At 43.6% G+C, this 21,890-nt stretch overlaps 1 protein-coding gene across 7 annotated transcripts; it reads right to left on the bottom strand.

Moving 5' to 3' along the window:
- Nucleotides 1-170: 170 nt before the first annotated feature.
- LOC147215773 (SLAIN motif-containing protein-like) lies at nucleotides 171-10,839 on the bottom strand. 7 transcript variants are annotated; one of them, XM_086139222.1, is made up of 9 exons: nucleotides 10,560-10,839; nucleotides 9,417-10,096; nucleotides 6,705-6,841; nucleotides 5,704-5,826; nucleotides 4,353-4,493; nucleotides 3,421-3,750; nucleotides 3,150-3,293; nucleotides 1,775-2,069; nucleotides 171-1,192 (listed from the first exon to the last, which is right to left on the bottom strand). In XM_086139222.1, the coding sequence occupies exons 2-9, from the start codon at nucleotides 10,082-10,084 to the stop codon at nucleotides 1,138-1,140; spliced, it is 1,893 nt and encodes a 630-aa protein (XP_085995348.1). In that variant the 5' UTR covers nucleotides 10,085-10,096; nucleotides 10,560-10,839; the 3' UTR covers nucleotides 171-1,137. The 7 variants fall into 7 exon arrangements, with proteins under 7 accessions (XP_085995348.1, XP_085995353.1, XP_085995351.1 ...); XM_086139227.1 differs by having other exon boundaries at nucleotides 1,775-2,009; XM_086139225.1 differs by having other exon boundaries at nucleotides 3,150-3,290.
- Nucleotides 10,840-21,890: the final 11,051 nt, after the last annotated feature.

Below are 21,890 nucleotides of genomic sequence, written 5' to 3'. Positions count from 1 at the left end.
TAGCACAAATGAGGCCTGTAGGCCATTTTGTCACAAGGGGTGGGTAGAGTTGAGGCTTCATTTGAGAATGTGGTCATCCGCCCAGGAAACATCCGGGAGGGAGATAACCCCGTACCGCGGACGCTACGGGTTAGGCCGTGATGTCAAAACAGGAAGCAGCCACAATAGCGTTTATTTTTTCATGGTAAACTTTTTTTTATTTATCACTTTTATGGGTTTAGTCACTTTCCCAAATTTTTTGATGCACGCAATGACAATGCATTGCTGGCTAAAAGTGAAGGCCTGCGTGCATGGACATTTTTATTTATTACAGTGATATAACCCCAAAAGCACACACTCAAGATGCTCCTGAGTGAATATGCCGTAAAAAGGCCAGTGTAGCTTTTAATGAATACAGAAAAATAGTTTGAATTGGAAAGTTGTTGCTCAAACACACCTTGGCACATATTACCTTCTTCTAATTTTCCCCCCAAAATATTATTTATTGGGCAGTTTGGTGCAATGCAGGAAATATATTGCAGTAAATGGAAATAACAAAAACACAAACAACCCCTAAGAGGATTTCAGTGGAATCATTAAAACAATTACTTCTCTCAGTTCATTGTGCAATGCATGACAGATTTCTCACATTGTCCCACAGTAAAATGATTATGCTAGGGATAAGGAAAAGCAAAACCAAGCATGCAACGATCAGCACCTTCAATGAATGGAAACTTACAGAGAAAGAACATCCAGCAACTTCATTGAAATTGTCTTCATATCAACAACACCACATAATTAGTAATTACAAACCTTATTATTCCAGCAGTTTCTCACAATTACCATACAAAAATAAGTAAAATTGACACAGATTTTTCTGGAAGCACTGAGTTGGTCCATTAACTGGAGTGTGCATGTGTGTCCTCTTGTCTGCCTACATGTCCTCTTGCGTTGTGGGTTGACAAAATTTCATGCGAGGGTAAGAGATGAGTCTTTTACTAAATCCAGTACAGCCCAGCACTTTTATAGCCTGAAATAGAGGACCAAGAAGACATACGACACGTTTGTGGAGACACTGGCTGAGGTTTGTACTCTAGCAAGTCAATGGGGAGTGACAAAGTGAGTGTTGCAGCAGTGAAATCCTTCATTCCGTCCGACTCAGTAACAGCCTTCCCTCCAGGATTCATCTGAGATTTTTGTCATGCCCAAAGACCTGTTGATAAAATGGGAAGATAGCGTTTATTGACAGAAGGGGGTGAAAAAGGTTGTTGGTAAATAACTTTATCATTAAAATTTAAATATTATTGTATTTCGTATGTTCTGTAAAATACATTTTTTGACATTTTCAATCAAGGAATTGCATAAAATATCTTCTACATACTTCTGACATACATACCAGTGCTCACATAATAACTTTCTGTCGATTTAACTTAGCCGGGGTTAAAATAATAGGGTATTTTTCTCACATCACATTATGTATCTTAACATCATCCCCTTTCTCTAGTATTTTCATTAAAAAGAGATAATAACTAAAATTAATGTATGAGTAATATTACCTATGACTCAAAGAACCACTGACAGCTTGAACAGAAATTTCATTGTGTTTTCCTAACAGCGTGGAATTACTTGACTCAAACCAGAATGAAAAGCACCATAACGATAATTTTTTTTTTTTTTTTAAATCTGCAAAGCCCTAAACAACATCAATCCTGGTAATTTATCAGATTTAATCTCCTCTATTTGGAAAGCATTCCCATTTGACCTTGGTACAGTTAATGTAACTTTAATCAATCACCTCCTGGTTGGTTGTGAGAGTTTACTTCTGGTTGATGCTGATGGTACAGCTTGTCCACGGGCACCTGTTGGCCTGCCTGCCCCAGTTGAGGCTCTCCCAGGTATGTAGGCTCCTCCGTTGGTAGAGCCCGGTGGCTGGGTTCTGCGTGGTCCTGCAGCAGCAGGTGCTTGGATGATGGGCAGACCTCTGGAAGGCTGACGAGATGCCATGGAGCCCACAGGATTGATAGCTTTAACTGGAGCACGCATGGAAAGAGGAGACTGGCCGTTGCTACGCAGTCGACTACAAGCCATACCTTTACAAAAGAGGCACAGTGGCAAAATAAAATCTCTTTTATGGGTGGTGTCTGAAATGTTGGAGAGTGGAATTCAAGTGTCAGTTATGTGGACATAAAACAAATATGGCCAAGCTGAAACCCCATTTTTGGCACTGATGAGTTGAAGGCAAGCATCACAGGGAGGGACAGGTTTGCATTATCAGGTGATACACCTTATTTACAACAACAATGGGGGGGAGGGGGAGGGGAGACTTTTAGTTTGTTTTGTCTTGAACTTACGAGTTGACAACTGTGCCACTGATACAGATGGAAATAATGTCTGACCTGACTAAGGCCACTGATAAAATTATTATTTTACAAGCACAGTCATCAAAGGGAAAGTTGACAATAATGACAGCAGCTCCAAGAGTCTGATGTAGAGTCTGTTTAGAGTAACATTTAGCCTTCCCAAATGTGAAAGACAATATGCTAGATGTAGGTATTGCAAAATAAGGCGCGTAGCTGTGATATAACTAAGGGAGGGAGGGAGGGAGGGAGGGAAAAGAGGCTTCGTGGAATTCCCAACATATGGCTGTGTGACCCCTAGATAGTACGCAATTATTTTTGATATGCCAGATTAATACTGTATTCTGAGGATGTCCATATCGCTAACATTTGGCGTATATCATGCTGCTTTTTTTGAAGCACATGTAAAAAGAATAAAGCACATGTATCTTCTTAACAAATTAAAGAAAAAGAAGATAGACAACTGGCCTGACAAGACAACTTTGACTGCAGTGAACACTATATTAGTTGGCCATATAATTTCTTCTTTTATTTCTTAACGCTATAATATAAAAGAATTAATAACATTGTACCAAAACAATTTAAACTGAATCTAAAAGATCAGCACAGACATTCTTGTTGTTTGGAGCTGGGGTTTTAATTTTAAGTAAGGATATTTTGGTTAATACCTTGCAGGGTGGTGAAGGGAAAAAAATGCATTCTTTTAAAGGGATTAGAACAGTCTAGGTCAGGAGGGTAGGGTTACCTGTGGAGGGTCATAAATGCATTCTTGTAAAGGGACTGGTACAATTCAGGTTAGGAAGGAAGGGTTACCTGTGGAGGGGGAGTGAGACAAGTGGGACATGCGGTTGCCAGAAGTCTGGAGGTTAGCCTCCATGCTACGGCTGTTTCTGACTGCCTCCAGGGAGCGTAGGCTGGTGCGAGGGGCCAGATTAGGCATGCTGTGCCTCAACTCTTCTGGAACCACACAAACACTACATTTAGCAATGGCAGAATGTGTTTTTTGGCCTTGGCAGAACAGCTATCTCAAAGTTGGTCACTGAGTAGATGTGCCTGGTGTTGAATCTTACAGATTCTTGCATACCCTCACTCCTGGCAAATTTGAGTAGCTCTGCACTTGGGCCTTGAAGAGAACGTCTGGGTGTTCTTGTGCGTGGAGCGCCAAGTCGGCTGCCGTATTCTTGACCGTGGTTGGAGGTGGAGGGAGACAGGCACCGGGGTGAACCTAAGGGCGAGGGTGTAAAGCGATGTCGTCTCTGTGGCAGTGAGGAAAACTCATCCTCTTCATCTTCCAGGCTGTAATTGTCATATTCCTGGTCGCTGTAAGTTCCGCCACGGCGAAGGGATTGCAGGGATGCTGTGGAGCTGCGGCGTGACGCAGAAGCTGAACTGGAAGCATAATCCTGCCTCAGACCTGACATTGAAAATGTAAATTAAATAGGAAAATATGCATTGAGTGAGTCAGATTAATGCTCTTACGGATGGAATTACAACTGTGCTTCAGTGCAGAGATGGGGGTCATTTGCGACAGCAAGTGATGATGCTTTTAGAAATATGATGTCCTGAATTTTCCGTTTCAGAAAAAATTGTAATCCTAATCTAACACACTATGAAAAAAACCCAACAAGATATGGGGGTACAAAGCCATACATCTTGGCTTTGAATCATCAAGATGTAATAAAGTATGTCATTTGAAATCAATGCTGCATAAAAGGACTTCAAACTTGGCTCTCTTAACTCAAACTCTCTTGAAAGATTAGTTATGTTGAGAGAGGTGTTTAAATTGATTTATATCACACACACATAACTCATGACTCTGAAGGGAGGCTACTTTAACACATGAGCAATGTGAGTTGTAAATCTAATTCCACTTAAGCTTCAACCAGAAATATGAACTGAACTCACAGGGAACCACCATAAAAGTTGATTAATGCCACACAGGTCAGTTGTTACATTCACTAGTAAAGAGAATTACAGGTGTGTCCTCCACATCACCTGCACAACACCTCTACTTACTCTCTTCTTGTAGGCGAGCCATGATCTGGACATCGGTGAGATCCTGCAGCTTGTATCCCATTGAGATAGAGTCATCGGACGTACTAAGCTCACTGTCTATGGAGGACTGGGAGCTCAGAGCTGATTGCATGTTTGTGACGCCTGTCAAAGAATGGAATGATTACTTCAAACTGTTTTCCACAAGACAGTTAATAACCAGCAACCAAATTTTATCCGAGTTGCTTCCATGTCAGGGGAGTGAATATAAACCATCATGATGTATGTTGTAATGGCTGTAGGATTATCCCCCCAAAGAGAACTAACAATAAGAAAAAGTCAAAGAAAAAAAATCAAGTAACGAGATATGAGGTCTCAGGAAAGTGCTGTCTTAACACCTCACATTACAGTATGAATAGGAGAAATGTTAAACCATCACCTGTGTGGTTAATGGGTTTTTTATATTATAGTGCTATCTGCTGATAATGCTGTCAGGGGCAAACATTCAAACTAAGAAAAACAGGAAGCCACAACATAGATATGTGTATCCAGAATGAGACAGGATCCCTGCCTACATGCAAAGCCTTTACACATCCATGCAAAATTCATTCATGTTATATGTACATTTTCAAAATACATGAGCACTTTAGGGCTTTAAAAACAGTAAGGTGCTTTAAGACAATGTGATGAATTATAGGGGTGTGAAATTAACTCTTTACAAATGTCACCGCAGATGCAAAATCGGTAACATCATTCAGTTCAAAGAAGTTAGCATTGCCCAAATCAAACAATATTAGTGGATACATACTTGTAAAGTATGAACGCTTACCATCTGTCAATGTAGGGCTGGCACACTTTGCTTTTTACACCATTTTTTTTCCATTTAAAACAAGAGAAACAACACAATTGTCCATTCTTGAGGTATAATCAATCAGTGTGAACTGAAATTTTTTAGGTCGACAGCACTCAAATGAAACCTTTGGAACATCGTACTGAGAGTCACTTTGTGACTGACAGAGGCACTTAAAGATTGCTGTTTTCTCATACTTGAGCAACTCTTATCTCTCTCTAGTGTTTACATTGACAGTTGTTAATAGAGCAGCAACTACTGGCTGCCTGGTAAGTAGAATATCCATACAGAAAACTAGAAGTAGAATTTCAAAAATGATTAGACCAATGTCTAGATATGGAGAAAACCGAGTGAAACGTGCAGATGTTTTTAAACAGTACAGCTTAGATCCCCAAGAGGACACAATGTTGACGCATTACTGCTCACACATTGTAACTGACCTACTTCCTTATAACAACTGATGTCAGTCCCACCGTAGTGTTAGGCAGAAACTGAAGAGCACAGTGTGTTAATGTCATGCCATACCTGAGCTGCCACAGGTTAGTAGGGATTTGTTAGTTGATTTGTGGTACCCAGGGGAGATCAGGCCTGAGCCTGCTGAGCCTGCCTCTGCCGATGGGCTGCTGTACATATTTCTCCATCGAGACGCTGCGGGAAACAGGAGAGGACAGTTCAGAATTTCCCCCTGAGGAGAATAGTGGCACTTTCAAAGGATAACATGACAAAACAAAGCCCACATAAGGAATACTAAAGAAGAGTTTAGGGGAGTGTTACTGACCAAATGTGTCAGAATGTTTCAATAAAAGCCAGACACAGTATTTGGTGTAATGTTTCGTCTATCAGCAAACGATGGGATTCATGAGACACGATTAATTTGAAATAGCACAGTGTGACACGGTATGGCACGAGGAAATAAAGGCTATACTTACAAAAAGAGTATATTAAAGTATCAGTTCTCAAGTACCACCAAAGTATCACACCATTAGTTAGAAATAATATGAAGAAGGTGAGTAAAGCATGCAGTTTCAAGGCCCGGCACTAACATTTCAATGAAACTGGGGACAGTAATCCAACCCAGTTTATGATTTCAAGTAGCCATTCAGGTCTGGGATGAATAGTTTCATTGACAGGTTTTTGTTACATGTAGAAAGTACCAGAATAAGAGCGGGAGAGATGAGCAGATCAGGCAAACTACTGATCATACTGTACTTAAAGATGCACACACTGAGTAGACAGTAGCAATGAGAACTACAGTATAAAAGTAAGTTAGAGAAGAGTGGTACATAATGCAACACAGAGTTGGTAAGAACACAGAGTTAAGCCAAATATTTCTAAGGGAGAAAAACATGTCTTAAAACCCTTCAGATTTGAAATACTTCTTATTTATTTTAAAACAGGTTTTCGCTTCATGTGTTATAGTCAAACATTATGTATCTTGAGACTTTCATGCACAAGTACTGGGAGAAGTATTTTGGTTTCAAAATTCCCCAAAGTATTAAATGTGTGTGTGTTTCGTAAATGCATACTCTGGTCCAAACGGCTGATCAGGGTCCGACATGCCATCTCCGTCTCTGGGCTGCGGTGATCAAGAACCTGCCGACACCACTTCAGAGGAGACCCAGGGCCTGCATCTGCTACTTGCTTTTTGGGAGACACATACAACCTGAGGAAAAAAGACACAGAAGATGATGAAACTAGTGAAGGGAAAAGACAGCAAGGGGAAGGCGTTCTTTATTTCTGGCTTTAAAACAGAGGAATAATGTGGACAACTGAAATGAGGTAAAAAAAACGGTGAGAGGAATTAATCTACTTTACACTAATAAGTTTTTCTATTTGTCGACAAGCAAGAGATTAGTTTTAACCACAGGCCCGTGCGGTATGCAACTAATATTGTCGAGCTTGTTTTGTTCAGGAGGAATGTTTTTTCATCACGGTTTCTGCATGATTGAGACAGGTGAGATCAGGAAAACTTCACACCAAATTACCATGCTATATTCTCACTGAAGCACAGCAAAAGAAACAAAAGTCTCCATATTAAACCAACCAGGATGTTTTTTAGAAAGACAGTGACATAATCAAATCAAACAGTTTTAAGTAAACAAGCCATCATCCTTATCAACCCTTGGCCACGCTATCATGGCTTTATGTTTAACTGTAAGGACACTCCTGTCATGACTTCTACATGCTGAGCCAATGTCTAAGCTGGACTCTGTTTCGTAGAAATTCCCTGGGAAGTTAACAGAGAAGTCACAGTGAAGGCAAACAGCCGCACAATTTCAGCTGGCGGCAACATGGGCTGATCCTTTGAGTTGGATGCACAAAGGACCCAGACTGCTGGGTTCTGAACCAATCAAGTACAAATCATCTTCCCATTGGGCAAACACAAAGGGACACATTTCCCACTGGAATGAGCAACAATACAAAAACTAATATTCAGGTCACACAACCTGCTTGAGAGTCCAGCTTCTGTGTGTGGAGAGGTGAGAGCTGTTTCCCACCAATCACACAAATATGGACAATTATTCCATCTGCATTCGATATATTTACTTCTAACTGAAGTATATGTGGTTACATAAATGGCATTATTTAACAAAATACAACCGAGCCTCGGTGTGATAAATAGGGTGGTGAGCTCCGGTTCATTGGTTGTTGCAATGTTTGCATTTGACATTGAACACTACAATTAAAAAACAGGACTTACAAGAAAAACAATGTTAATCGATGAGGTTAAAGGTAAAGAGGAAGGTTCCACCTACCAATAACAATTCTTCTTTAGAGTATAGTTTCAATTCACACCGACGGTAACCCCAAGGCTATTGCATCTTTTTTTTATTTTTTAAAGCATAGCACGAGTTCAACCACAGGACCGAGCCGCTCTGTAGCTCTCAGTGATATAGTGGAAACTGTTGCAAAAACAAGAGTCTGCGGCAGTGCGAAGTTCAGATGTAATGCGCATTGGGACAACACACAGAAATTACAAAACTGACTGAATTAGAGCGGCAAAGATGGAAATAGTTGAGTTCGGATTGGTAAAAAGATATATTTTCTGATAAAATCTCAACATGGTGTTGATGACCTGTATGGTGTATGATGCTTTAGATGTATACTTAATCAATACATGCTTTTCTTTTATCTTGCTTTAAGATGAGACCCCATAATCTCTTTAGCCCCTGTGTTATTGTTCCTATAGCAGTCGGGTCACAGAGGGGGCCCCACATCACATGCTGTGCAATCCCACCCAAAGCAGTTTATCCATGCAGCATCCAGGCCAGGGCAGCTCAGATTATGTGGCTGGAAGGATTATGAGATGTTTTGGCTATGATAACCTCATAACCGCACATATGGTATGGTTAATTATGTGAATCTGACAGGAATTCATGAGCAATCTGGCAGTAAAGCCTCACGGCTGAGCAGCTAATTTGACCATAAGGAAAGAAATATGGTACCTGTTTTAGCCACAGCCAGATGCACAGCATGACATATGTTCTAATACACTACTTATTACCTAATTTAACATGGTTTAAACATCAGTTAATAGATCTATAACTAATAATATATTGCCTTTGTATTCCAGTCAGGATCACACATACACTCAATTTAATCTTGTTGTAGGAAAAAAGCCAACTGTACGCAACAAGTTATCTGAATCTGTTCTCGTCACCAGTATTTTTATGTTTTTTGTTTTTAGCTATAAAGTTATGATAGAGGAAATTCTATTTAGTTTAGTCAAAACTTCTCAGACCTTTATTACATTGTCTTTAAAATACAAAACAACTGCCTCATTCGTATGTAAGTTTATCACACGGTCTGTCTTTCTCTGTTTTCCATCTCAGTGTTACCTAATTAAAAAGAATTCAATAAACTGCTGGTTGACAATGTGAATTTAGTCTATGGTCACCAAATTAAAAATTCCGATGGATAAGAAAAGGCTTGACCTTGCTTCATGGATGAGGGGAAACGTCTATTTTTGGCAAGGGTAACATCAAATTTTATGTTCAAAAACCTAACGTGACAGTTACTGCCCCGGGGGAGATTGTTACACTTTAAAATCTGGGGTTAAAATGAAAAAGCACAACAGATTCATCTTACCGCAAGGGCTCTTCAACCTATAAAAATGCAGATGAATAAAATTTATGTGTGACACTGCTGTGAGTGACAGAGTGGGACATTTCCCGAGGCCATCACTTGTGAGCTGTGACAACAGGAACATACAACACAAATATAAACCATTTTCATACCAACTGTCTTCGTCCTCTACTTCAGCACACTCATCCTCCAAATCGAGGACATCCACCTCGTCCAGGGCCGTTTGATCCACTCCTGAATCGCTCTCAGCAAGTGTCTCGGATTCATAACTTTCTTGAGATGGGGACTCAGGTGTCTGACTTTGACCCACGTTCTCTCCGGCTCCGTTGCTGCAAGTCAAGGTGAGGAATCCACCACACGGCCCCCGATCCTCCTCTATTTCTTCTTCTTCCATCTCTTCCACCATCCTATCGGCCCGAGGAAGAGGGGACACCTCTTCACCGCTGCCGCTGTCTTGGGCCGACGACAGCTCCAAATCTCGGCACTCCAGCTCCTCGCTGTGACCCGACCCGAAGAACGGGTCGGTCACCCCTTCACAAGGCTGTCTCCCGATGATGTTGCAGGCAGATGTCACTTTGCTTTTGCTGCTGGCGCCCCTTTTGCCGTTCTTGCTTCCCCTGTTCCGAAGCGTCTCATTCTGGACCTCCAGTCTTCGCACAAGTTCCTGCAACTTTCGGACCTCCTCCAGCTCCACCCCCGCCAGGTCTTGACCTCCCTCCTCTTCCTCCTGAAAGCCTGGCTCCGAGTTTGCCAAGAGGGCAGTTGGACTACTACCATCGTCAGGTGGAGGGACCACGCTGGCACTGTCGGGGACCACCATGCTCCTCCCCTGCTGGATCAGTTGAATTACGTCAAAGTTAATAGAGAACAGCTCGATAGTGTCCAAGACTCACGGAGCACATTGCAGAGCGCTTGTTAAGACTAAATGTAAATATAACCGTGCTGTGCTTGAACTGTTTGGACACCGTCTTGCAAGTGAAAGCAACATATCGATGTGGTATCATATATAGCATAGGAAGCTAATTAACTTTGAATAGCTAGCCATCTCTAAACCCCCTCTGGTTCGTTAACTAACCAATTACAGCTGGCATAAACATCACGTAAATGTAAATATTAGGTGTCAACGTTGCTAACTCCGCAAGTATTAACATATCAAAAACCAGAAGCTAATACAACCATGAGTTAACGTTGTAATATAAACGGGAAAGCGGCTACTAAACTCGCGTCACAATTTAACCGAAGCCCGACTAATTTAGCCCAGCTAGCATTCAATCAGCAAAACAAACCGAAGTTACCGGTGAGCGAACCGTCTTATCCCTGGGAGCTGGTGCCTGAGCTTGCCCGCCAGCCGGAGCTCAAACTCCCGTAAGTACCAGGCGGCCACCGCATGAATGAAACAGCTGTCCACAGCCCCGAGAAGCGGTCCGCAATCCCATGATAACCGCTAGGACATCGATGGGATGCTAACGTTAGTCCTTGTCCTGGTAACGTAGATGCCTCTGGTAGCATGTATGTTGCTCACTGCTAACTAGCTTGTTGATGGACTTTAGTTAGCAGCATGAGCCGACCCATAGCGCCCCTCCTCCCGCGGGGGTTCTTTGGTATCTGGCGCCCCCTAGCGGAACTTAGTTGTATTGCAGCAATGTTTATCTGTAATCTCAGTTTAGGTCTTTGGGTGTCGCTGTGTTTTCATGTGGCATCTGTCAACATTTCAATTCTTCTTCTTCTTCTTCTTCTTTCGGCTTTTCCCGTCAGGGGTCGCCACAGCGAGTCAACCTTCTCCATCTAACCCTATTCTCTGTATCTTCCTCTCTCACACCAGCTACCTTCATATCCTCTCTCACTTCTTCTTCTTCTTCTTCTTCTTCTTCTTTCGGCTTTCCCCGTCATATTGATTAAAAATACTCGCTGAGAAATCCCAAACACAAAATAGTATAAAAATTAATCAACTAAATAGGCGTCCCAGCTGTGGCTCAGGTGGCTTATTCAGCAAGGAGAGTGATTCAAATATAGCAGCTGTATCCTCTGTTAAGTGAAAGAAGCTATTTTCATTTGTTGGATGTCTGTGTGGCTTTAAATGCAGGGATACATCCCAGTTATATTTCTTGTTATATCATTATGAATCAAATGCCATCATGATTTATTACAGATTTTATTTGGCGACAGTAAATCATCTGGATCATCTGCAGAAATAGGAAAATGCCTCGTTGCTCATGTCAAATTGATTTTGACATCAAATTTCATAATCCAACATTAGTTTTCCTACCCAAGAATATCACACTTCTCACCTGTCATATGACGACTATAGAAGCAGTTTTGTATACATTCTGTGTCTTTGCAGACTGACTATTCTTTGTAAAGTCCAACCAGTGGATTGTGAAACTAATTTTTTCTTGCCCATTTTTTGTTGCCGTGAATTCCTTAAGGTGGTGTAGGCTGGCTTTTACACAAACCTGTCGAAACTTGTTCATATTAGCAATTAATTACATGATAGCGAAGTTTAATATATTTCATGTTTTCAAGCGGACTTTGCCAGGGAATCTCGTTTTCAAATCCATAGTTAATTGGATTGTACTAGTGCTTATTTGATACTATGACACTTTTGTTTTCATAGACACAAAAAGGTTTGTCATTTGGCAAAAAGGAGAAATGCATTCTGCAAGAGATTATTCATGATGAGACTTGTCATGATGACACTTTTGGCAGGAAAGTGATCAAAAGTGCAGGCAAGGAAATGAAAATGTGTTCGCAGGGCATTGACTTCCTACCCTTTTCATTGCTATTCAGAGCTTTTTGGGAGACATAGACTAAATATCTAAAACTTTTGTTTTTATATTTTTAATATTGTTTTTTTAAAATCTATTTTATAGCTACCAGATGCACAGGACAGTAGTTTTCACAAACAAAGCAAGGTTAGATGCTAATAAAATAGGGGATTATTATTATTATTTGGCTATATTCTGTCCACACTGTGTATTGCCTAATAGCAATGCTGCCTAAAAGCAATACTGTTTGTGGGAACTATTGTCATGTGGTTTAGTTCTTACAGAAGAGGTGCAGCAATATGAAAAATCTAAAACCAAAACAAATTTGGGACATTTAGTTTGGGTCTCCTGAGAAGTAAAATGGTCTTTTATTTCCTTCTTGGTTCCCTCTCAACCTAACTGCATGCTCAGAGTCAATTTGATGCCAAAAGATTATTTTAGGTTAAGTGCACGGACAAGTTTCATCATGAATGATCTTTTGCAAAGAACACGGAAAGCATTCCTGCTTTTTTTCAAATCACAATTCTTATCATTTCCATGAAAACAAAAGTGTAATGGCATCAAATAAGCACTCGTACAATTAGTATTAACTATGGATTTGGAAACTATATTCCCTGGCAAAGTCAGCTCGATAAGGTGAAATACATTTAACCTCACTATTGTGTTATTGCTTAGTTGCTACTAAGAACATGTTTCAACAGGAGTGTTATGCAGCAACTACCGTAGGGAATCTACAGTCAGGTATAATGGGCAACAAAGAAACACGATCGGTAGGTTTCGCAAAGCATTGCTTGGGTTTTGCAAAATAAAATCGTTCTGCATTAAAACTGTTTTTGTCCTAATCGTCTAACCGGTGTGAAGCGTCATAGGTAGGTAAATTAATGATTGAGGATTTTGGGTACAAATCTATTTTGACATGAGTAACGTGATATTTTCTAATTCCTGCAGATGATCCACAAGCTTTTCGATGGCAAAACAAAACCTATTTAGAATGATGTAACATAAGAAATGATGTTGGTGTTTGATTTGGTGAGGAGGACACGCGCCGCTCAGTATGTGCTAATGCAGAAGAGCCGAATGCTGTAACTGAACTATAAATCAGACGTTTCCTTTTTGTTTTCTTTTCGATTTCACATTGTTCTCATATCTACTTATTATAATATTTGAGCAGTGTCAGAGACATACAAACAGTCCCTTCATGCAACTTATTTGTTCAATTAATTTACTGAATTCTTTTCGATCTGTGTGGGCATGTTTAGACGATACCCTCTTCCTGTTAGATCAGAAGGTTATGAATCTCTGGAGTTAGATTTAATTCAATTCAAATGGTTAAATGTCATTTGATATCTATTTGGATTTGTCTATTTGAAAAAAACAAACAATGAATGCAACAGGACAAGAATGCAACAACAAATTTTTACACTTTACATTTTTACTAAAGCAAAAGCATGACCTTATGCAGTCACTTTGAGAATATTTCTTCCATATTACCACTAACAGACAGAGACCAACATGACGTCGAATAGATCTTAATTGATATATACTGTATGTTTGTAACTTTATTTTCATGTCAAATTAATGTCATGGTAAGGATGTACAATTCTATAAAGTGGGAAAAAATATTAACCAAGGAAATATTGCGTTGATTGACATGGGATAACAAACAGAAACTGGCTTCATCTCCAATCAGGCATGGCGACGTTAAAATGGATCCAAAGATGATTGACAGGAGGCCAGTTGGCGGTGCAAGCCCGTGTCAGCGCTGGACTGATGCGGAGGAATCATGGCTGCGGCGTTTATTTTTTTCCCTCCTTCTGCTCTTTCCTGTCTTGCTCAAGGTCTAAATGGTTTAAAAAAAAAAAAAAAAAGACAGAGAACATGATGAGATCATACATATAAAGAGACTGGTGTGGAGAACAAAGTTATAATATTGTACGCACGTTTTAACGACAATTATTTCAGGCATCAGTGTCAGATCTGATCATTGAGCTGCTAGTAGTCTCGACTTTTGGATACCCCGATTTAGGGAAGAGCTATAAGATTGTGTTGTTTTAAGATTCTTTGATACCTGGTCTTGTAACAGCTTTAACAGTGTGAGATTCCCTTTGTCTCGCTGCTTGTGAGCATGCCATTTTTTCTAATAATATACCTTTACAGGCATATCAAAATGTAATGTGGCGAGATAATACCGACTACCGCAGGGGTTAGAGAGGCCCGACGGATTCCGAGTGTGACCTGACAGCTAGTCAGTCGTGTCGTGTTTGCAGAAGCCTGCAGCAAGTTGAGGAAAAGACAAATCTAATTGAGTTTTCACAGGTAGGGAATTGTTTGCATCCCAACACCTACCCTCCTTGGTCGGTTGAAAGCATTTCTCTTTCGTGTTGGCTTTCTTCAGAGAAGTCTTGTCAAACTGACGCACTTCCTCTCCGACTGGATTGTCACCCATTTTGGAAGACTTCTATTTGTGGAAAAATTAAACAAAGCCTGTTTAAAATCTAAACAAAATTGCAAATAAATGAATTAAAAAATTGCAATTAAAAACATGAAAAATTGCAAATAGATACATGAAATAATGAAAAAAGAGCAAGAAAACAGCACACAATTAAAGATGGAATAAGACTACTTTATCTCTTCATAACCTCAGGTTATGCAGTGCATACCTGTACATGTTGAAGTAATGCCCCGCCTAGGTTAATGTTGAATCTACCGACGTGGACTCCGGAGTTATGTAAGCCGCTCACAAGAAAATACAGGTACTTTCAAATCCATAAACAGGGACGGGCACTGTGCCCGGAAACACGATCCTCTGCTCAAGCCTACTTTGGCTGCAACATTTTGCGCGTAGATAATCTAACTAGGACCAATGCATGATAACCACAATTTCATTTGCACAGGTATTAAAAGAGAGAGCATATCCAGTGTAGGGGTAACATCTCCTGCCCACAACACTTATAATTATGATGGATGCATTTTAAAACTTTTCTCACAGACTTAGTTTAAAAGACGCTTTTTAGAAAGCCCCCGCACAGTTTTCACACCTCAATCTTCTAATGGAGAAATAAACTTGGCAGTGTTGCTTTAGGTCCCACACAAACAAAACTAAAATAAATGAGACTATATTCATATTAAAATGAATAAAAAGAGAGAAAAAAAAATAAAAAACAAGAATTGCCAAGCATTTACCTGATGCAAAGATGTGCAGGGAGGCTGGTCTGTCTTGGCAAACTGAGTGCTATATAGGAAGGGACCGCTGTTTAAATAGAGTTAACACACCCTGTTGCAAACAAACACGGACACGGTAGCCTGCGCTCCCATTGGGTCTGAAAAGTTGGGGGAAGCGTGTTAATGAGACAGGTTCACACATGATTTTCCCAAAATATTCTGATTGGTCCTCAGGCATGAGAACCACAAATGTTGCTGTGATGCAATACAGGGAAAAAAAAACCTCCCCCTTCTTCTTAAATGTTCAGCCACTGTGAAGAACGTTCCCTTTTAACAGTTGACAGTAATTAGTTTTAGTATATTGAAAGTGAATCCCCCCAACTCTGTGGCGCCCCCTGGAGGCCAAGGTGCCATTAGCATTTGCTTACGTTGCCTGCCTGGCTGGCTGTGGCAGCTCGGGGCCTGTCAGATGTTCTTGGTTCATATGTTCAAGCAGCCGATGCACAGACTAACTTTTAGCGGGTGCAGAAACGGGTGAGCTGACCTACACCTCCTGTTCACGGTGGAACGGGAGTCCCGTTTGTGTCTGAACGCAAAGAGTGGCTGTGCGGTTGCACCATCAGCTGATATCACCACCCGTCTGCTCAACAATCGCTGTGTATCAGTGAGTTGGTGACGTTCTGCTGCTAGAACTCGGTTTCTCCGCTGCTAATTGTTCCCTCAAATTGCAGATATGGGTCTGGAGGGACCAGAGAAGCTGAGCTGGGTGGGGGTCTGGCTGTAGGCTCTCAGTGCAGCTCATTAAATGATAGCGGTGTTGCTCTTGTCAAGTCAGGACCTGCAGTCGAACTGGCCCGCAGACCCTTCCAGCTATTGACCGGCTCACAATTAGGCATCGTTTTTCTCAACTTCCTTCGCTCGTCCGGCTTTGTTTTCCTCCAGCGGCTCGATAAGACATCCCGCAGCCACGGCGGGGATTTACGGCTCCATTTGGCTGAGCGATGGACGCCGGTCCAGACAGTGAGATTGCTGGACGCTGGACAATTGGCTCTGCTAAGCCGATAAACACCCGGGTCATATCCTGGTACCTGGCGGACTCCACTCTCTGTGCTGCCCTTCTGATTCCCTGTTGTGACATTCAGGTTATGAATTCTGCCCGGGTTTTTACAATTCTGTCAAAGTTCAACGTTTTTGGCCATTTCTGGCTTCTGCTGCTAGAGTGCAAGCTCCCTCATTGTCTGTGAGGGATTCAGTGGAGACCCTCGGTGTTTGGGGATGGGCCTCATCATTTGTTCCGGTGTGTGCTGGAGCAGAGATATATGTTTTCACAGGATCCTCTCAGACACGTTGAGAAGTTCTGACCTGGACAGCGACCGTGCCTTCAACAGTGAGAGCATTTTTGCGCCTCCATTTGTCATCGCCGCTCCTTTTGTTTCTCACTGTGTAAGTGAAAACCCGCAAATGGTCCACTGAATCTAACAGTTTGCAAAGCTGCTGGTAGATTCTGAAAGACAGCAACATTTCTCACCTTTTGCGCAGGTTTTCTCTGCAGATCCTGCACCGCTCCATAGGTCTGCAGCCCTTTGGTTCAGGGTTTGACTCCACCGACATCACATTTCCCTCGATTTCCTCTGCTGGTGAAATGCTTTCAGTTGGAAGGTATTTGTTTCTATGAGTTGGCAAAGAGGAATGATCTGATGGTGGACCCTTGATCCCAGACAGAAGATCAGTCCTGGAGTTTGAATGACTTTTACCTCAACTTTCCATAAAGGCTTAGAATCCAACCATAGTCACTGGTCTTTGTACTGCATTTCTGTGGAGGTTCTCAGTCATCCAGGTCATGGTGAATTCTTGTCAAAATCAGACTTGGTGAAACATCTTCAAGTGAAGAAACTCAATTCCGGTTGCAGAGACAAGAACATTTCGATAAAAAGTCTCTGTACTGCCATCTGCTGAAGAGAGGGGAAATGATGTGTGTGTTCACGGTCTTCCCTTACACATGCTGAAGGCACCAGGTACTGGTTCATCACAGCGGGAGGGTTGCTGTCCAGGGCCGTGGGGCCACAGCTGGAAGATCTGAGCTCCTGATTACTTTTAGCAATGAGTTGTGCTTACTAATGCCTTGTGAGGAACATTGCTCTTGGTCCTGAAGGCGCAGCAGTCTCACCCTGAGGGCCGGGCCAGCGCTCGGAGACATCGAGCCGTGACACAAAGGCACCATAGCAGTCTCTCGGAAGTCACCTGAAGTATAACTCCTGGTAAAGGTTGTACATTCATTGCAGTTTCCACGCAGTCTGAGGTTCCTTCAGGTTCTGACCTGAAGACATCCAGGGAACCCTGCGGCAAGCAGGGTGTCTCTTCCTCAGCTCTCCAAGTGGAGGGAAGCAAAAACCAAAGTTCGAAAAATCTCAAGCTCCAACGTGAACAAAGGTAGAGAGAGAAAAATCCAGCACTGTGAGAAGACAAACTCTGGAGGGATGGGACTGGACTACATGTGTGTGTGTGTGAGTGTATTTGTAATGTGCAGTGATTTCATTGCTAATCCTTTGTTTGACATTTTGAATGTGTGCTTTGTGTATAATGTCAGACGGCCCATCTGTGACAATCAGTGTGCTGGTGAGTTCACTTTTTCACCAAGTTATGGGTTAGAGGAGGACTAACAGCAGCAAATCATCATTGCTGTAAAAGCTCAGACAGATTTCTGTGATTCCTGTAGGTATTGCATTTATGAGAACAAAGAACCGCAGGAGATGGTCATCATGCGTGACAAACCTTCAGAATTAAAGTACTTCCACAAACATCACTAATCACGCCATTTGCACGCATCCCTCAGTAAACCATACTGTTCAGAACTCTGATTTGTTCCCTTGCATCACCATGACTACCAGCAGCATCACGGTGATGCCTGGTGTTTTCTCTCTGCTAAACAGCAGCCTCTGATCTCCTGCTGAAATATTCAGTTTGATCCAGTGGTTGTGAAGTCAGTGCAGAGACACTGCAGCTGGAGGAGGGTTCGGGCTCTGCGGCCCCCGCTGATGTGTGTGTGTGTGTGTGTGTGTGTGTGTGGGGGGGGGGGTAACCTGCAAGGTAGGTGGGCCCCGCTGCCGGTGCTGGGGAGGCTGCAGTGTTTACCACCCGCAGAGCCTTTCTCCTCCAGAGCTGCAGTCGCTGCACACGGAGAGACGCAGGGAGGACGAGCTGCCAGAGGAAAGGGTGCGGAGGACACTCCGGCCTGGACAGGAAGCACGTCGTCCTTTCTGGAGGCCCATCTGCTGATTCAGCCACTCTGTGCACAGTTCGTATTCATATTCAGGCCTCCTTCTTCGGACTGTTCCCGCGCTCTGGTCGTGGGAAAGCTCCAGCAGCGATTCCCGAGCTGAGGAGCCTGAAGCATCAAGAGCCAGCGATGGGTGGAGGAACGGCTGGACAAAGCTTTCGGTGTCACAACCCCTCAGCAACCATCCACAGTTTGATCCTTGGATCATCTCAAGGCAGAGCAACCTGGACTCCTGCGACCCCAGTGACCCCAGTGACCCCAGTGACCCTCATGCTGATTGGCTGGACCAGCCACTTGCAGCCGACCTTCTCAAACACGAGTCACCCCCACTCAGGTCACCCACACAGCTTCTCATTGTATCAGCAACCCCTGCTGGAAAATATGTGCTTCGACCTGTAACTCACACATTTTAACATCTTGTGCTTCATGTGTGTGTGTGTGTGTGTGTGTGATTTCACATGAGGTGTTATGTCGCTACGCTCCTGCCGTCTTCAAGTTCTGGTCTCACCTTGCTGCCTCTACCTGCTAACATATGGTAGCTGTGAGTGAGTGTGTGTGTGTGTGTGTGTGTGTGTGTGAGCATGCATGAGTGCACATATGTGTGTGGGCGTGCATGTAGATGCCTGTTACCAGTATGTGTGTGTACATTTTGCACTGATTGTAATTATTTGTAATTAGCTGGGAGACCCTTAAAAGTTTGGATTTGTCAGTTTGCAGGCTGTGACATTTCACATTGCCTCTGTATCAAACACAAACACACACACACACACACACACATACAAGTGCTCTAGTAATCACCGCAGCACTACATCCCTGCATGAGCAGTATCTTTGTGAGCCAGCATATCACTAAGTTGTGTACCTGGGGAGCAGCCCAAGGAGTTCTTATCACAACAAAGGTGTTCTGCAGGCCTTCTTGTATCCTCCACCCCATCCAGGGGTTTGCAGTCGTCCCTCTGGTCTCAGAAAAGCTGGCATCGTAGGAGAGGACGGTTATGCCACAAACCTCTACCATGTCATCGGGTCACCCGTTCTTCCCTGCTGTCGGGGCCGAGCAGCCGGATCTTCACAGGGCCGCCATTGTGAATGTGAAGCAGAGGGCAAGTACATCCACCAGGGGGCCTCAGGCTGTGGAACCTTCAGAGTGTGTGAGGGTGAATATTGGGGTTCGGGTGTGCTATGGTTGTCATGGATCCATACTGTATCTGACACGACCTTCCGTGCAGTCTGTGGACCCCGAGGCTGTTGAGGACACCTCAGGGGTCTTGAGACAAAGGAAAAGCGAGCAGCTTGTTGTTTGTTCAGGCCGGGCTGATGGTTCACACCTCCGAGCACCGGGGTGGCAGAGATGGAACCGTATTTATTGCTAGTCCTGGTCTGCCGGTCCGAACCCTGTGTGTCAAACCACTGCCGCTATTAATTACAAGAACTTCCCGTGGTGTTCACAGTAAACATGGGCAGCATGGATAGCATGCAGGTGAAGCGAGAGTAGACTAGACAGCAGGTCCACCTGAGGGGCTGGAACCCAGGCGAGAACCCGTCCCTGCTGTGGGCGGGAGATGGAAGCCGCAGAGGTGGAGGTTTCGCCTTTCAGGTGCGGTTAATAAAGCGGGAGATGAGCAGACAATCGCGCACAGGAGCCTCTGCAGAAGAGAGAGGAGCTCCTGGAGACCCAAACTTTTAAGTGGTTTAAATGCCTTCTGCATTATCTGCAGCGCCGGGGTCTCCGAGCAGCTGCTTCATCAATTAGCTTAAACACAGCGGAGCTTCGGTCCGGCTCTGGACGTGCACTTCAACCCTCGGTGTCTCCGTCCTGGTTTTGGAGGCACCTTTTCCCTGCAGAGGGTGGTTCCGTGTTTCGTATAAGACACTGCCAGGCAAGATGTTTCCTGTGTTCCAGTAATATAGTGTAGAGGTGCTTCCAGTTCACGTGCCCCCTCTGGCTTCCTGTGTTTAATCCCAGAAGGAATCCAGACCCGCTGAAGGATCTCTGCTCTGCTTAGAGTCACTCATGCAGGCACAAACTATGAATTACAGAACGAAATGAACTAAGAAAAGCAAAATTAAAATTAGCTGATTCCTCTGCTGTTATCACAGATCTCTGTGCTCCTCAAATGGGACCTTCTTGGACCCTCCTTCTCTCCCTCCTCTGGTCCCACAACCTCAAGTAGATGTCTGCAAACCCATCTGGAGATGTGGTATATGGAGTTGCTGGTCCAGACCAACCAAAGGCACAGCCAAAAATACTTTACTTGTCCTGCCAGCGTCCCTCAGGGTCTGGTCCAAGTGCCCGGAGAACCATCTTTCATATATCTTGGTGGGCGTCTCGCCAGTGACTGGGTCACATCTTGCGATACAAAGTCTGATACAGTTGGAACCGGAAACCAGAATGACCAGCGAGGAGCAAAGTCCCGAGAAGGTGCACCTCTGCTCCCTCGACGACACCCCGTGATCACGTCGACACAGCAACTCCCTTCAACTCTCCCATCATCACCTCAGAGCACCCTGGAGAACCTCACCGCCCAGTCCAACGAGGAGGTGGAACGTTTTCATTTCCGCAAGAAGTAAAGCAAATACTAGCGCTGGTGTTCCACGAGTGTGTGCAAGCGGGAGGCTGGTTTTGGACCAGGGATGGCGAGCCCGTGTGTGTGACACCTTCAGGTTTGGATTTCTTTCACGGAAGAACCTGCACTACTCGCAGAGTGGATCCACACCCGAGTATCCTCATTCATCTGCAGACTCCGTTCTTCGGTGGCCTAACATCTTCATTCCAGCCAAGGGATGCACGTATTTTCCAAACGTCGATCTGGGTTACACGCTCCCCATGATTATAATTTCAACACCTGAGCTGAGTTAAGTGATTCCGGGAATACCCCACAGAGGGGTTGCTCCACTTTCATCCGCCAAGACAAGGCCGTGCATTAATGGTCGGGCGCGTAGGAGCCCGTGTGGTCTCAATAAAAGATTGGACAATGATTTTTAAATAACAGGGAAGGGAAGCGCACAGGAAGGAAATTATGAATCATCCTGCAAAGAGGAGCAGCAGGTACGGCAGGAGGGAGGGGAACGGCGGGAGAATATTCAGGAAGAAACGGAAAAGATAACGCAGATATTTTAAATCACACTGCGAGAGGATAATTTACCCCAGCGAGAGGAGAGGCGAGGAGGTGTGGAAAGCACAGACCCAGCTGGGACATCCAGACTGAGCCATGCGATCACAGCTGCTGGCGTCTTCTCGGCGTGGAACGTCAAGCGTCGGCCCCTTTCCCCCAAAGCAGGGTTTGATGCGCAGAAGATCCAGACATCTCCTGGTGAGCGTCCAAGGAAAAGGACCAGGGGAGAAGCAGCTGACAGTTTGGGGTTCACAGCGCCCCCCGGTGGCAGGAGGTGAGGCAAACACAGGGTGAAGGGAGGTAAGAGGTT

This window comes from Fistularia commersonii, chromosome 31 (genome assembly GCF_037954325.1).
Source record: "Fistularia commersonii isolate RoL2024-O1a breed Wild chromosome 31, RoL_Fcom_v1.0, whole genome shotgun sequence".
Lineage (NCBI taxonomy): Eukaryota > Metazoa > Chordata > Actinopteri > Syngnathiformes > Fistulariidae > Fistularia > Fistularia commersonii.
The sequence above is the reverse complement of the archived record's forward strand: the minus strand, read 5'-3'. Positions and strand labels throughout refer to the sequence as shown.